Source organism: Anser cygnoides, chromosome 22 (genome assembly GCF_040182565.1).
Source record: "Anser cygnoides isolate HZ-2024a breed goose chromosome 22, Taihu_goose_T2T_genome, whole genome shotgun sequence".
NCBI classification, from domain to species: Eukaryota; Metazoa; Chordata; class Aves; order Anseriformes; family Anatidae; genus Anser; species Anser cygnoides.
Genome location: NC_089894.1, coordinates 2,895,339 through 2,908,427, shown reverse-complemented (window position 1 = coordinate 2,908,427; position 13,089 = coordinate 2,895,339). Strand labels below are relative to the sequence as shown.

General features: G+C 60.5%; 1 protein-coding gene across 2 annotated transcripts; it reads left to right on the top strand.

Moving 5' to 3' along the window:
• The first annotated feature begins 887 nt into the window (after positions 1-887).
• LOC106046905 (alpha-2-macroglobulin-like protein 1) lies at positions 888-13,083 on the top strand. Of its 2 annotated transcripts, none has more exons than XM_048047823.2 (36): positions 888-1,568; positions 1,947-2,136; positions 2,288-2,450; positions 2,719-2,771; positions 3,418-3,438; positions 3,591-3,744; positions 3,890-3,974; positions 4,088-4,217; positions 4,301-4,415; positions 5,120-5,229; positions 5,319-5,483; positions 5,642-5,872; positions 6,174-6,231; positions 6,308-6,453; positions 6,687-6,836; positions 7,065-7,262; positions 7,496-7,598; positions 7,850-8,006; positions 8,151-8,376; positions 8,445-8,571; positions 8,843-8,964; positions 9,139-9,190; positions 9,415-9,489; positions 9,634-9,810; positions 9,998-10,079; positions 10,214-10,370; positions 10,474-10,548; positions 10,755-10,911; positions 10,998-11,212; positions 11,303-11,518; positions 11,591-11,715; positions 11,801-11,891; positions 11,991-12,059; positions 12,152-12,254; positions 12,404-12,445; positions 12,654-13,083. In XM_048047823.2, the coding sequence occupies exons 1-36, from the start codon at positions 1,495-1,497 to the stop codon at positions 12,683-12,685; spliced, it is 4,446 nt and encodes a 1,481-aa protein (XP_047903780.2). In that variant the 5' UTR covers positions 888-1,494; the 3' UTR covers positions 12,686-13,083. The 2 variants fall into 2 exon arrangements, with proteins under 2 accessions (XP_047903780.2, XP_047903778.2); XM_048047821.2 differs by having other exon boundaries at positions 7,496-7,622.
• Positions 13,084-13,089: the final 6 nt, after the last annotated feature.

Sequence of the window (13,089 nt, the reverse complement as noted above, 5' to 3'; positions counted from 1 at the left end):
TCTCCCCTTGGCCTCGCTGATGATGGTCCCCTCTTCATCCCACCCCCATGTCCCTAAGGGCTCGGTGTGAGGGCCTTGAGCTTGCTGAAACATTGTGCCACCCTGGGGACACCTGGCAGGACCCTGACCTGAGCCAACACCTGGGGATGGCAGGACAGGCTGGGGCCAGCATGCAGCCACACTCCCCCCTTGTGTCCATGAGGGCAGTGGGGACCAGGGCCAGTATGGGGACAGCAGCCGGGGTCAGCCTGGAGTCCACAGGAAAGGGCTCGGCCCCATCTCTGAGTTCCTATGTTCGTGTCTGTTTTGATGATATTGGAGGAAACGTGGCAAAAATGCAGCTTGAGACCTGTGTTCAGCCCAAGTATCTATTTTTTGGGAGTATTGGTTGACAGTTGGCTGAATATGAGCCAGCAGTGTGCTCACGTGGCCAAGAAGGCCAACAGCATCCGGGCTTGCATAAGAAACAGTGTGGCCAGCAGGGCTAGGGAAGTGATTGTCCCCCTGTGCTCGGCTCTGGTGAGGCCGCACCTTGAGCACTGTGTTCAGTTTTGGGCCCCTCGCTACAAGAAGGACATCGAGGTGCTCGAGCGAGTCCAGAGAAGGGCAACAAAGCTGGTGAGGGGTCTGGAGAACAAGTCTTACGAGGAGTGGCTGAGGGAGCTGGGCTTGTTTAGCCTGGAGAAGAGGAGGCTCAGGGGCGACCTTATCGCTCTCTATAGGTACCTTAAAGGAGGCTGTAGAGAGGTGGGGGTTGGTCTATTCTCCCACGTGCCTGGTGACAGGACGAGGGGGAATGGGCTAAAGTTGCACCAGGGGAGGTTTAGGTTGGATATTAGGAAGAACTTCTTCACTGAAAGGGTTGTTAGGCATTGGAATGGGCTGCCCAGGGAAGCGGTTGAGTCACCATCCCTGGAGGTCTTTAAAAGACGTTTAGATGTAGAGCTTAGTGACATGGTTTAGTGGAGGACTTGCTAGTGTTAGGTCAGAGGTTGGACTAGGTGATCTTGGAGGTCTCTTCCAACCTAGATGATTCTGTGATTCTGTGATTCTGTGAAAAACAGGAAAGGTCTGGGAACAAACCCTACTGAGAAATCGCCACCAGCTCACATGGTGTTCTAGTAGCATGCTGCCCGCTTTTGTTTTGGAAACTTGGCCCCGCTCCCTCCTTCCAGCATTTCCCAGCAGCTGGGGGATTGCAGCGAAGTGAAGAGGTGCGTAGGAGGCTCCTGCCCCCTGGTTCAGAACCTCTCCAGCCTATGGGAACATCTCAAATTGCAAAAGTCCATCACAGCCTTGAACCCAGAATGGCAAACATTGCCCTGGCTATATCTTCGGGTCCACACTGGCTGCTCGTCCCGTGCCTTGTTTGCTCACTGCGGGCAAAGTGAAGCTCTTGCTGGGGAGCCTGCAGCAATACAGACGCAGGTCTTCAGCCACCCAGCGCCTGCAAGGAGATTGTAGCCACCCCAAAGTCCGTTTGCAGCTGGAGGCATGGGGTCTCCAGCAGCCCTGCCCTGCCTGCTCCTTCTCGTCCTGCACCTCACAGCTGGAGGATCTGCAGCGCTGTAAGCCCTCTTCGTGTCCACCTGTCTGTCCATACCTGGTAGGAGGGTGGTTAGTCTTGGCTCGGTGCGCAGTGGGACATAATGGTCCCTGTGCCTGCAGTGGCTGGTGGGGGTGGCAGTGCTTGGGGTGAGCTGCCCATGAGCATCAAGAACGTGACACCTGGAAGCTTCTGGGGCTGGTGGCTCTGGTTTATTGTGGGTGCCACCCCATGCAGTGTTGGTGGGCAAGCAGAGCCTTAGCTTTGCTGAGCCAAGAAGCCAGGGAGAGGCCAGAAGCAGGGAGAGGAGGTGCAGTGGGGTGGCCCCGTGGTGGCTGCCCCAGGCTGTGTTCCTGGCTGCCCTCCCCATGCCCCTCCTGGTGGTGCTTCTTCTTGCCAGGCATTATGTGGTCACGTCCCCAGCTGTGATCTACCACCCCCACACAGCGATGTTGTGGGTCCATCTCAGCGACCTCCCCCAGCCTGCCCAGGTGACTGTCCAGCTGCAGAGAGCAGGGGGGGCTGGCAACATCACCCTGCTGGAGAGGAAGGTGCAGGAGCCTCACGTGCATCTGAATGTCACCTTCGCTGTGAGTGTCACCCCAGGATGCCTGGACACCCCACTGCCTCCAGCTCGCCTGGGAGCTGGGCTGGTTTCCCCATCATTTTATAGGATTTCCCCATGCAGGCAGAAGATCTCTGCGCCATGACAGCCTGTCTCCTGGCATTTCCCCCCTTTAGGCTCCAGCCCCCTCCAAGGGGAAGGAGGAAATTGTGGATCTGCACGTCTCAATCCAGGGAGATTCCCTGGATGTCTCCAAAAAGAAGAAGGTGATGCTGAGAGCCCTGGAGCCTGGGATCTTCATACAGACAGACAAGGCTGTCTACAAGCCTGGGCAGCAAGGTGAGGGGCGAGATGGGGTCTGGCTGCATGAAGGACCTGGGGGCAGCAGGTTCAGCCTTGCTCCCACCCAATGTGAGCTGATGGAGATGTGGGGCTCACCCCAGGGTGCTCTGGGACCTCCAGCACTGGCCCACAGCAATGCCAGGACATGCTGGCTGCATTGGCTGGGGACAGTGCCCTGCTGCAGGGCTCAGGGTGGGCTTCCATTCACCTTCCCCGTGCAGATGTGCCCACCACTCACTCCTGTTTACTCCTTTGCTCTTTCCAGTGAAGTTCCGAATCATCTCTTTGGATAAAGACTTCGTTGCCAGTGACAAGCAGGTGAGGACAGTGCGAGGGACATGGGGAGGTGACAGGGCTCACTGAGCTGCTCTCCTTCCATCTCAGCAAGCCGTGGCAGAGGTTTGGGGTCAGCCAGCATCTTTCCCTTTGGGAATCCTGCCCCAGCCAACTATGCCTGGGCTGCCAAGCTCGGGATGTGTTGTGTCCTTCACACAGCTTTGGCAGGACAGAGAACCACAGAGTTAGTTGCACATGAGACACGGGAATGCTCCCACTTAAACTTTCACTTAGGGACATAGGAATGGTGAGTGGCAAGCAGGGAAAGTGCTGTTGTTATCCGTCAAATCACAAATCACCAGAATTATAGGTTAGTTCACTCTCTGGTGCTCCCAAGCAGTCACTTGTGTGTCTGGAAGTGCAAGAGGTTCCCAGATGAAATGGCTGATGACTTCTTGCAAAGGTGCTGGGAGATGCTGCCTCTCCTTGCCATGCTGGCTCACCTCAGCTCGAGCGATCCACAGGCTCAAAATCAGTCCCAAAGCAAACCAGAGGGGTGGAAGGTCACAGCAGCCCACAAGCAACCCTCGCTGTCCTTTGCCTGCGGTTCTAGAGATGTCCCCACCCTGGGGAGAGCCTAAGGAAAACTTTGAATTTCCCCTGTAACCATCTCCTTCTTGCCTTCCAGCTGCCCCTCGTGTTCCTGAAGGTCAGTCTGGGAGGTGCAGGGAGGCTCCTGGGTGGTGCGGGCGTGGGAAGGTGGCATGGCTGGGAGAGGGGGAACCTGACACGGGGGTGCTGGTTGGGCTCCCCCGGGTGCCCTGGGAATCAAGGGCCAACACCGCGTGTCCCCCTGAGCAGGACCCCAGAGGGAACCGCATCGCGCAGTGGCGAGACATGAGCCCGCGGCAGGGCATTGTGGACCTGTCCCTCCCGCTGGCCGCGGAGCCTGCCCTGGGCACATACACCATTGAGGTGGAGGGGAAGACTCGCTCCTTCAGCGTGGAGGAATACGGTGCGTGGGGACCAGTGCCGTGAGGAGCACGGTGGGAGGGAGCCGTGCCTTGGCACGTCCCCGTGGGCAGCGTGTCGTGGCCACCTGGGCACCCATGTCCTTGTGCTGGGATGGACAACTCCTCCTCCTTCCACTTCTCCATCAGTGCTGCCCAAGTTCGAGGTGATCATTGGTGTCCCCCCCATCGTGCTGGAGAAAGACAAGAAGCTTCGGCTGGAGATCTGTGGGAGGTGAGCCCGAAACAGGCTGTGCTGGGAGCACGGAGGGGATGGGGGGCACGACACGATGCGGCCCACCAGGTGCTGTTTCTCCCCGTGCCCCCTGCCCGCCCTCCACCCAACAGGTACACCTACGGGAAACCCGTCCAGGGGAAGGTCCAGGCCACCGTGTGCAGGCCCTTCTTGTTCGGCCGGGTGATGTACATTCCTGGGCAATCCTCACCAAGGACAACCTGCATTGAGGTTGGCGGGCAGGTGAGCAAAGCTGGAAGCATGGGGGACAGTGGAACAGCCCACCCCCAGGACTGCTCCCAGCGCGGCTGACTCCCTCCCTCCAGACCGAGAAGAACGGCTGCTTTTCGACAGAAGTTTTGATGGCTTCCTTCAACCAGACCAATGGCAGGCTTCAGAAGCGCGTGCAAGTCAAGGCGTCACTGGTGGAGGAGGGGACAGGTAGGGGTGGTGGTGTCCTCCTGCTCAGGAGTGGGATCTGTTGTTGCATTCATCCCTGCGTGCACCCACATGCGCATAGCACGGAGGTGTCAGGCTTTCTAAGGGAAGCCCCTGGGCAATGCTGTGATTTAGAGGTATGCGTGTGTAGAAATCAGGCCCAGGAGGGGATGCGAGACAGCAAGACAATACTTCGCATAATGAGCAGAGAAATGGTCAGGAAGAAAAATGCTTTGCAAGGATCCAACACCTCAACCCTACAGCCAGCAGCGAGTGTAGTCCTTGTGACGCAAAGCAGTCCCTTCATTCGGTTCTGTGGCGCTGCTTCCTTCCCCGGGTGGTGAGCGGGACTGTCCACCCCACCCACCAACCCGGTCACACTAGAAATGACCACTGGTGGCTTTACTTTGGAAAAAATGAGAAGACTGGGGGTTGTTCCCAGGCCCATGGGCATTGAGGCGGGCCCACATCATGGTGCTTCAATGTCTCTTACAAAGTCTTTGCAGTAAACCATGCCTTTGCTTCAGGTCTAGAACAAGCCACAGAAGTTTTGATCCTCTTGTAGGAGGTGCAAACGGTTCTCAAAGATGCTGGGTGCAGAGGGAGAGCCTAGAATGTCCAGGGACCCTTTATGCAGCGAGCTGGCAGCAGCCAACCTGTGCCTGGTGTCCCCAAGACACACTTGGCTCCCTTCTCCTTCTCCACAGGGCTGGAGATGAACAACACAAAGAGCTTTGACATTTTGCCTGAAATCTACAAGGTTACCCTCGAGAACACCGAAGACTTCTACAAGCGTGGGATTCCCTACACCGGGACGGTAACAGGGATCCCCCACAGCCCTGCTCTCCCAAACCTGTCCCACGGCTCCAGCCCAACCCACACATCTCCCCTTCCCTCCCTGTGCAGATGCGTCTGGAGGGACCTGGTGGCTCTGCCCCCAAGGAGGAGCAGCTGGTGCTCATTGTTCACCATCAAGGAGAAGCTACAAGACACAGCTTCCTGACCGACACGTCAGGGAGAGCCTCCTTTGAGCTGGACACCTCTGGTTGGACTGGCACTGTGACCCTGCATGTAAGCAACCTGTGTCACCCCCGGGGCTTCTCACATTGCTTTCTCCATTGGTATGGGGCTGGGCACCTTCTCCAAGCCAAGAAAACAGCCCGAGTCAGTGGTGCCCGGTGCCGGGTCCTTGAGGCTGCTGAACCCTGATTTCCGCCCTCATTGCTCAGGGTCAAGTCAACAAGTCGGCTCACACCCAGGAGAGCAGTGGCTCGTCACCCCTCTACGAAGCAGCTTTTGCGGACCTGCGCCCCTTTGTTTCAAAGAGCCAGAGCTTCCTGCACATCCACAGGCTGGAGAGCAAGCTGCCCTGCAGCCAGCCCCAGCAGCTCCAGGTGGATTACATCTTCAACAAGGAAGCCTTGGGGACTGAGCTGCAGAGACTGGACGTGGTCTTCCTGGTGAGCCTTCGCCTGGGGAGGGAAGGCAGCAGGCATAAGGATATGAGAGTCCCTGCCTACACACACGTGCACAGTTGTGTCCCCAAGGACCAGACAATTAGCGTTCTCTCCTGGCTGGACTGAAAGACCAAAGCCTGTTAGCAGAGGTGTCTGCTCACTGTGCTTGCCAATGGGAGATATTGTGGGGGCTGGAGACTGGACAGGTTCAAAACCATCACAGCACTCGAGCCCTGGGGTCCATCAGGGTATTTTGGGTCTACACAAAGCGTTGGGTTTGCCATTCCCATCTCCTCCTCTGCAGGTCATGGCCAAGGGGACCATTGCCACCATCCTCAGGAAGGAGCTGTCCATGGAGGCAGGTAGGTCCCGCAGCACGGACCGGCCATGCAGGGCTCTGCTGCCCATGCCTGGACCTCACCTCCCTTCCCGTCCCAGGGCTGAGAGGCTTCTTCTCCCTGGAACTGCCTGTTGGCCCTGAGCTGGCGCCCATGGCCGCAGTGCTGTGCTACGCGGTGCTGCCCAGCGGCGAGATGGTGGCTGACAGCACCAAGCTCAGCCTGGCCAAGTGCCTCCCCAACAAGGTGAGTGGAGGCTGTTGGAGGCCAGGAAATCTTCCCCTGGCTTGTCATGGTGCTCTGTCCTGCTCCAGACACCTCACAGCATCGCAGCCGCTCTAACCCATGCCCTGATCCCCAAACCCTTGAGCTTGGTTTTATCCATTTCCGTGCTACTCCAGAAGACCTCCACATCCACAGCTTTTTTCTGCTCCTCTGCCGTCCTGCTCTCGTCCCCTGATGCCCCTGTCCCTCCCCAGGTGAAGCTGGCCTTTTCGGAGGAACGGGCGCTGCCCGGCTCAGCGCTGAGGCTGGAGCTGGAGGCAGCCCCGAGTTCCCTGTGCGCCATCCGCGCTGTGGACCGGAGCGTGCTGCTCTTGAAACCTGAGGCTGAGCTCAGCATGGAGGAGGTAGGTGGTCCCACAGGGGCTTCGCCCCCTCTTGCAGCACCGTGGACCAGCCGGGATGGAGGAGGAGATGATATCAACCAGGGCCTCCCTGGTGGGGACTCTGGCTTGTCCCCAGCTGGATGTTCAGTCCCTGGGACCAGGTGGTGGCCTGGTGGCTCTGGGGGCTGGAGGCAGGCTGGCAGCAGACCCCAGTTGGTTTTGTGCCTTATATGTTGTGTTTATTCCCAGATCTACAAAGTGCTACCCAATTTTGACTCCCCTGGAAGCATTCGAGACCCAGAGCCCTGTTCACCTTTCTGGAGACATCCCCGCTTATCCCGCACCCCACCTATGAGAAACACAGATTCCGTTCTCCGTTCAAGGAGGTATTTTTTACCTCCACCTTTCTGGGAAAATTTCCAGGTGGACGCCTACAAGTTATTTCAGGTAAAGGCTTGTGCCTCTTTGCTCCTCTTCAGGCAGGAGTCAGCCATGGTTTGTGCAGGGTGCCCGGTCAGCACGGCAATGCGCCATGAAAACCACGTTTGTGGGGAAAGCCTTTCCCAGACTGCTCCCCCTCCGCTTGTCTTCTTCTGTAGCCCCGTGACCATTCACAGCTCTGGTGGGAATATTTGCCCTGCTGGGTTTTGGGGACAGCCAGCTTCATTTCATTTTTGCAGGACGCAGCACTGAAACTTCTCACCAATGCCAAGATCGGGACTGCTTGCGAAGAGTGGTTCGGCATGCCTGTCTTACCTGACGTGGGCTTTGCGGGTCCTACAGGTCGGCGTCCTCACAAAGCACTCGGTAGAGAGGGGCTGGGCAGGGGTGTCCCCATTCCTGGTGGGGTGGTGTGGAGGGCTGTGTCACAGGGCTTTGCCTTACAGAGCCACTGGAGGTCTGTGGAAGGCTCAGGTGGCTCAGTTCTTGGTTGAAGGGGATTTTGGCTGCTCGAGGCTGTCTTCAGCAGAGATCCAGCCCTGGGCTGATATGCAGAAACCCACGGACCCTAATTTCTGCTCTGCCTTTTCTAGATAACATAATGCTCTTTTCTGGACATCTGACGAATAATAGGATGGGTATCCCTGCTGTCTTGGACAGTGCCTTAGAGGTACCTCCCATCCAGGAGGAGCCGCCGGCTCCGCGGTCGTACTTCCCAGAGACGTGGCTGTGGGACCTGGTCCCCGTGGGGTGAGTGGGAGCGGTCTCTGCATGGCCGGTCCCAACCCCACCTCCTCTCCTGTGTTGAGGGACCTGGGACGACCCCAAAAACTGCCCAGATGCCAGCAGATGACTCTTGGTGGTCTCTTGATGCTCTGTCCCACCACCCCGCAGGGAGGAGGGCTCCGTGGAGGTGCCGGTGACGGTGCCCGACGCCATCACGGAGTGGAAAGCTGGGATGTTCTGCACAGCGCCCACGGGCTTGGGGCTCTCCCGTACCATCACCCTCACGGCCTTCAAGCCCTTCTTCGTGGAGCTGGCGCTGCCCTACGCCGTGACCCGGGGCGAAGCCTTCACCCTGGCCGCCACCGTCTTCAACTACCTGCGGCAGTGCCTGAGGGTGAGTGGGGTGGGCCGGGGGCCGGGGGCTGCGGCCTGGCGGGGGCTGAGGGGATCATGGTCCCACAGGTTCGGGTGACACTGGCGGAGTCGGCGGAGCTGGAGGTGTCAGAGACCGCGGGCGGGACGTACAGTGGCTGCGTCTGTGCGGATGAAGCCAGGACCTTCCGGTGGGACGTGAAAGCCACCAGCCTGGGTATGGGGCACTGAGACTCCCTGTCCTGCTGCTTGGGGACCCCCCCTCATATGATGGGGTGGGCAGGGAGGATGGAAGCAAACATGATGCTATCTGGGAGGCTCTTCTCTGCTCCATTTTCCCCTTCCCCATCACCTCCCAGTACTGTTCCTCTCCCTGGTGACCCCATCCCAACCCAGCCAGCCCCACACAAAACCTGATGCAAGCCCATGCGGCTGCAGTGCAGGCTGGAGGGCTCTGTGGGAACTGGGCCCCCCATTTGAATCTGCAGGGGAGGTGAACATCACCATCAGCACCGAGGCCATAAACTCAGAGGAGCTCTGTGGTAATGAGGAGCCCGTGGTGCCAGCCCAGGGACGCGTGGACACCGTGATAAAGCCCTTGCTGGTGCAGGTCAGATGGGTTATGGAGGAGGGAGGAGGGATGGGGGCTGAGCAGTTCTGGGGGAGGCAGCAGGAGGACCCCTCTGCAGGGTCCTGGGAGCATGGGATGCTGGCATGGCTTTGGGGACGTGGGGAGGAGGCCAGTCCCTTCTCCTGACTGACCCTACGATGCTGCTTCCCACAGCCCGGGGGCATCCTGGTGGAGAAGGCGCACAGCTCCCTGCTCTGCCAGGAAGGTAGGATGTGGGGATGTGGGGCAAGGGTGCTTGGCTGCTGGTCATGAGGGCCCCCAGACTGGTGGAACCAAGGACCCCGGAGTCTTTGGGTCTCCAGCCTGAGGTGTCCCAACCCAGCCTTGAGCCCGTGGAGGGATGGAGCACCGAGGGGTGGGTGAGGACAATGTGGGGCCAGGCCTGGAGGAGCTGGGCATCCCCACTGCCATGGCCCTCCATCCCTGCAGCCGCTGAAGAAGTCTCCCTGAAGCTTCCTGCAAACATCTTGGAGGGCTCCCAGCGAGCCCACGTCACTGTGATGGGTAAGGGGTGCACAGAGGGCGCAGAGCTCCATGACCCAAGCTCAGCTGGAGGCGGGACCCCCACTGAGCTGAGGTGGGATGGGATACGGGGTGCCTGCTGGGGGACACGGCCAGTGACGATTCTCCTCACCTCCCCCGGTGCAGGCGACATCATGGGCAATGCGTTGCAGAATGTGGACCGCCTCCTGGCCATGCCCTATGGCTGCGGGGAGCAGAACATGGTCCGCTTCGCCCCCAACATCTACATCCAGCAGTACTTGGAGAAGAGCGGGCAGCTGACCCCTGACATCCGCGCCAAGGCGCAGGGCTTCCTGCAGAGCGGTCAGCGTCCTCGGACCCTTCTCCCCATCCTACCCTGCCTTGCTGCCCAGGGGAAGCCCGGGCCCCCCACCTCTGTCCCGTCTTCTTCCCTGAGCCCTGGGGTGGGTCTGGCACCCAGGCTGCCTATGGGGTCTCCCGAGGTGGGGTGCAGACCGACGTGTGTATCGCTGTCCCCATCTCCCCGCAGGGTACCAGCGAGAGCTGCTCTACAAGCACGCTGACGGCTCTTACAGTGCTTTTGGGGAGAGCGATGCCAGCGGCAACACCTGGTAAGGGACCGCGTGGCACGGGGCAGTGCGGTGACATCCCTCCAGGGACCAGCCATCTCCTCCTGCCACCAAACAGACCCCATCCCCGCTCAACCCCTGGGTCCCCACCCCTCCGACGGCTCTCTGGCTCTCAGGCTGACGGCGTTTGTCCTCAAGTCCTTCGGGCAAGCCAGAGCCTACGTGGCCATCGAGGAACAGCACATCACGGATGCTCTGCGCTGGCTGCAGAGTCAGCAGCTGAAGACAGGATGCTTCCGCAGTGTGGGCAAGCTCTTCAACAATGCCCTGCAGGTGGGCACGGGGTGGTGTGGGGGGACGCAGGGGCGGGTTGTCCCTGGCACGTCCCTGTGCTGGTGGCACGGGCAAAGCCATCTCTTGCTGCCCCCTTTTGCAGGGCGGTGTATCGGATGAGCTCTCACTGTCAGCTTATGTCACGGCTGCGCTGCTGGAGCTGGGGTCGTCCCCAACGGTGAGGACAACCCCGGTCTGCCCTGGAGGGGAGCAGGCGCTGAGACAAGGGACCAGCCCAGCACCAAGGTCTGGATGTGTCAGGCCACACTGCTCTGGGCCGGACCTTGGTGTAACTGGTCTCACTGGGCAGAGGTCCCAACCTGGGCGCGGTGTTGTCCGTGCCCTGACTCCTGACTCTGCTTGGTGGCCCCCTTCCCACGCCAGGAACCCGTGGTGAGCTTTGCCCTGCAGTGCCTGGAGGCTTCGAGCACCGACGACCTCTACACGCAGGCGCTGCTGGCCTACGTCTGCGGGCTGGCGGGGCGCGAGGAGCAGCGCCAAGCCCGGCTGCGGAGCCTTGTGCAGCGCGGCGTCAGCACAGGTACCTCCTGCACCCCCCCATGCCACGCGGGACCCCCGCGCCCATCGCTGGGGGCTGCCCTGCCCTGCCACCCTTCTCTCTCCCAGAGGGGCAGCTCTTCTGGCAGAGGAAGGGGAAGGCTCTGCCCACGGAGTCCCTCTGGGCTGCGGCCGCGCCGGCAGAGGTGGAGATGACCGCCTATGTCCTCCTGGCACACCTGACCCAGCCCCAGGTGTCCTCCACCGACCTGGCCAGAGCCTCCCAGATTGTCCGCTGGCTCAGCAGGCAGCAAAACCCCTACGGGGGCTTTGCCTCCACGCAGGTACAGGCGTCGGGATCCCAACGGGGGGCTGGGGCTGCTGCAGGCTGCAATTCAGGGTGACCTGACCATGGCTGGGTGCTTCTCGCCCAGGACACCGTGGTGGCCCTGCAAGCTTTGGCCAAGTACGCCACTCTGACGTACGGCAGCAACGGGGACTTCGTGGTGACAGTGACAGCCCCGGCGGGCTCCACGCAGGACTTCGTGCTGGACGCGAGCAATCGGCTGGTGCTGCAGCGGGCAGCCCTGCACGAGCTGCCGGGGCTGTACGCGGTGCAAGCCCGCGGGCAGGGCTGCGCCCTGGTGCAGGTGGGCACAGCCTGGGGTCCCCGTCCCCACGTGTCACCCATCGGGTGTCCCTAAACTCCTGTCCCGCCTCAGGTGACCCTGCGCTACAACGTGCCACCACCACCCAGCACGGGGACGTTCGACCTCCGTGTGGAGACCGAGCCCAAGACGTGTAGTGCGGACGCCAGTGCCCGCTTCCGCCTCCTCCTCCGGGCACGGTGAGGGCAGGGGACGCCCCCTGGGTTTGGGGGGGGGCGGATGGGGGGCAGCGCCCAGCCTCAGTACGGGGCTCTGCCCTTGCAGGTACACCGGGGAGCGCCCCACCACCAACATGGCTGTCATCGAGGCCAAGCTGCCGTCTGGCTACATCCCGGACAAGGGCTCGGTGGCGGAGGTGAGGTCCCCGCTGCCCCTCCACTCTGCCTGGTGCTGGGTCCCTGTCCCGCACGGGGACAGAGAGACAACAACACTCCTGCTCTCCCTGTGTCCCCAGCTGAAGAGGCAGAAGCTGGTGAAGAAGGTGGAGGTGCAGACCGACCAGGTGACAATTTACCTGGACCAGGTGAGATGGGGCAGGGCCATCACCTCCAGCTGCAAGGAAGGGGCCAAGGTGGCCAGAGGTGGCTGTACTTCACCCTTGTGCCGTCTCCCCAGCTGACGAAGGAGGAGGAGACCTTTGTCTTCACGGCCATGCAGGACTTCCCCGTGAGGAACCTCCAGCCGGCCACCGTGACGCTGTATGACTACTACGAGACGGGTGAGCCCCCCTTGCAACCCCAAAGCAGACTCGCTGGGGCCCAGCTGAGCCATCCATTAGCATTGACGAGCTTTGGCTTCATTAATGGGAGCAGCCCAGGGCCACCTCGCCCTGAGCCCACGTCCCAGCGATCACTGCTCTCCTTGCAGGTGACCGCACGGATGCTGCCTACAGCGCTCCTTGCAGCTCAGGTAGGGGCTGAGCCCGGCACGGCAGAGGGGTCGCCCCACTTCGGGACCGCAGCAGACCTGGCCTCCCTCCTTTGCCCCCTGCGCAGCTCCTCCCCAGGGGTCTGGGGTCACAGGGGGATGGGGCGCTGAGGGTCAGGAGCAGGCAAGGACTGGCTGGGGGTGGCAGAGGGGCTCTTCTCTCACAGCACGCCCGTGTTCAATTTTGAAGAGGCTGACAGCCAGGCAAAGGAGAATTTCTAGTGGAGCCTGAGGTGTGGCAGCCGGTCCCTCTTCTGCTCATCCCAATGCCCTCAGCCAAGAACCAGGACAGCCAAAGATTTCTGCTCCAACTTGCCACAGCCCCAAGCCCTCCCCGGGGGAAGAACACGGCCCAGGCTCTCGCAGCACCACCAGCAGCCAGCACAGCACAGTCTTGAGAGCTTCTCCCCACAGTGCAGCTCCTGCCCTGCCAGACCCAGGGCAGGGATGTCTCGGGGCTCTGCACCACCCTGCCATAGACGGTTTTATGGGAACACCCTGGTGCAGCTCCCTCCACAAACAGCGCTGCCACTAAAAGGGATCTGGGGATAACTCTGCAATCTCATCACAACAGGTTCAGGCCCTTCTTACCTGCCCTGGGTCTAAATAAATACATTTTAAGTGCA

Coding starts and splice junctions, on each gene's coding strand:
- LOC106046905 (XM_048047821.2), top strand. CDS start 1,495: ATGGGGTCTCCAGCAGCCCTGCCCTGCCTGCTCCTTCTCGTCCTGCAC. Junction 6,837..7,064: donor CTGAGCTCAGCATGGAGGAG/GTAGGTGGTCCC, acceptor GTTTATTCCCAG/ATCTACAAAGTGCTACCCAA. Junction 11,716..11,800: donor CGCCTCCTCCTCCGGGCACG/GTGAGGGCAGGG, acceptor CTGCCCTTGCAG/GTACACCGGGGAGCGCCCCA.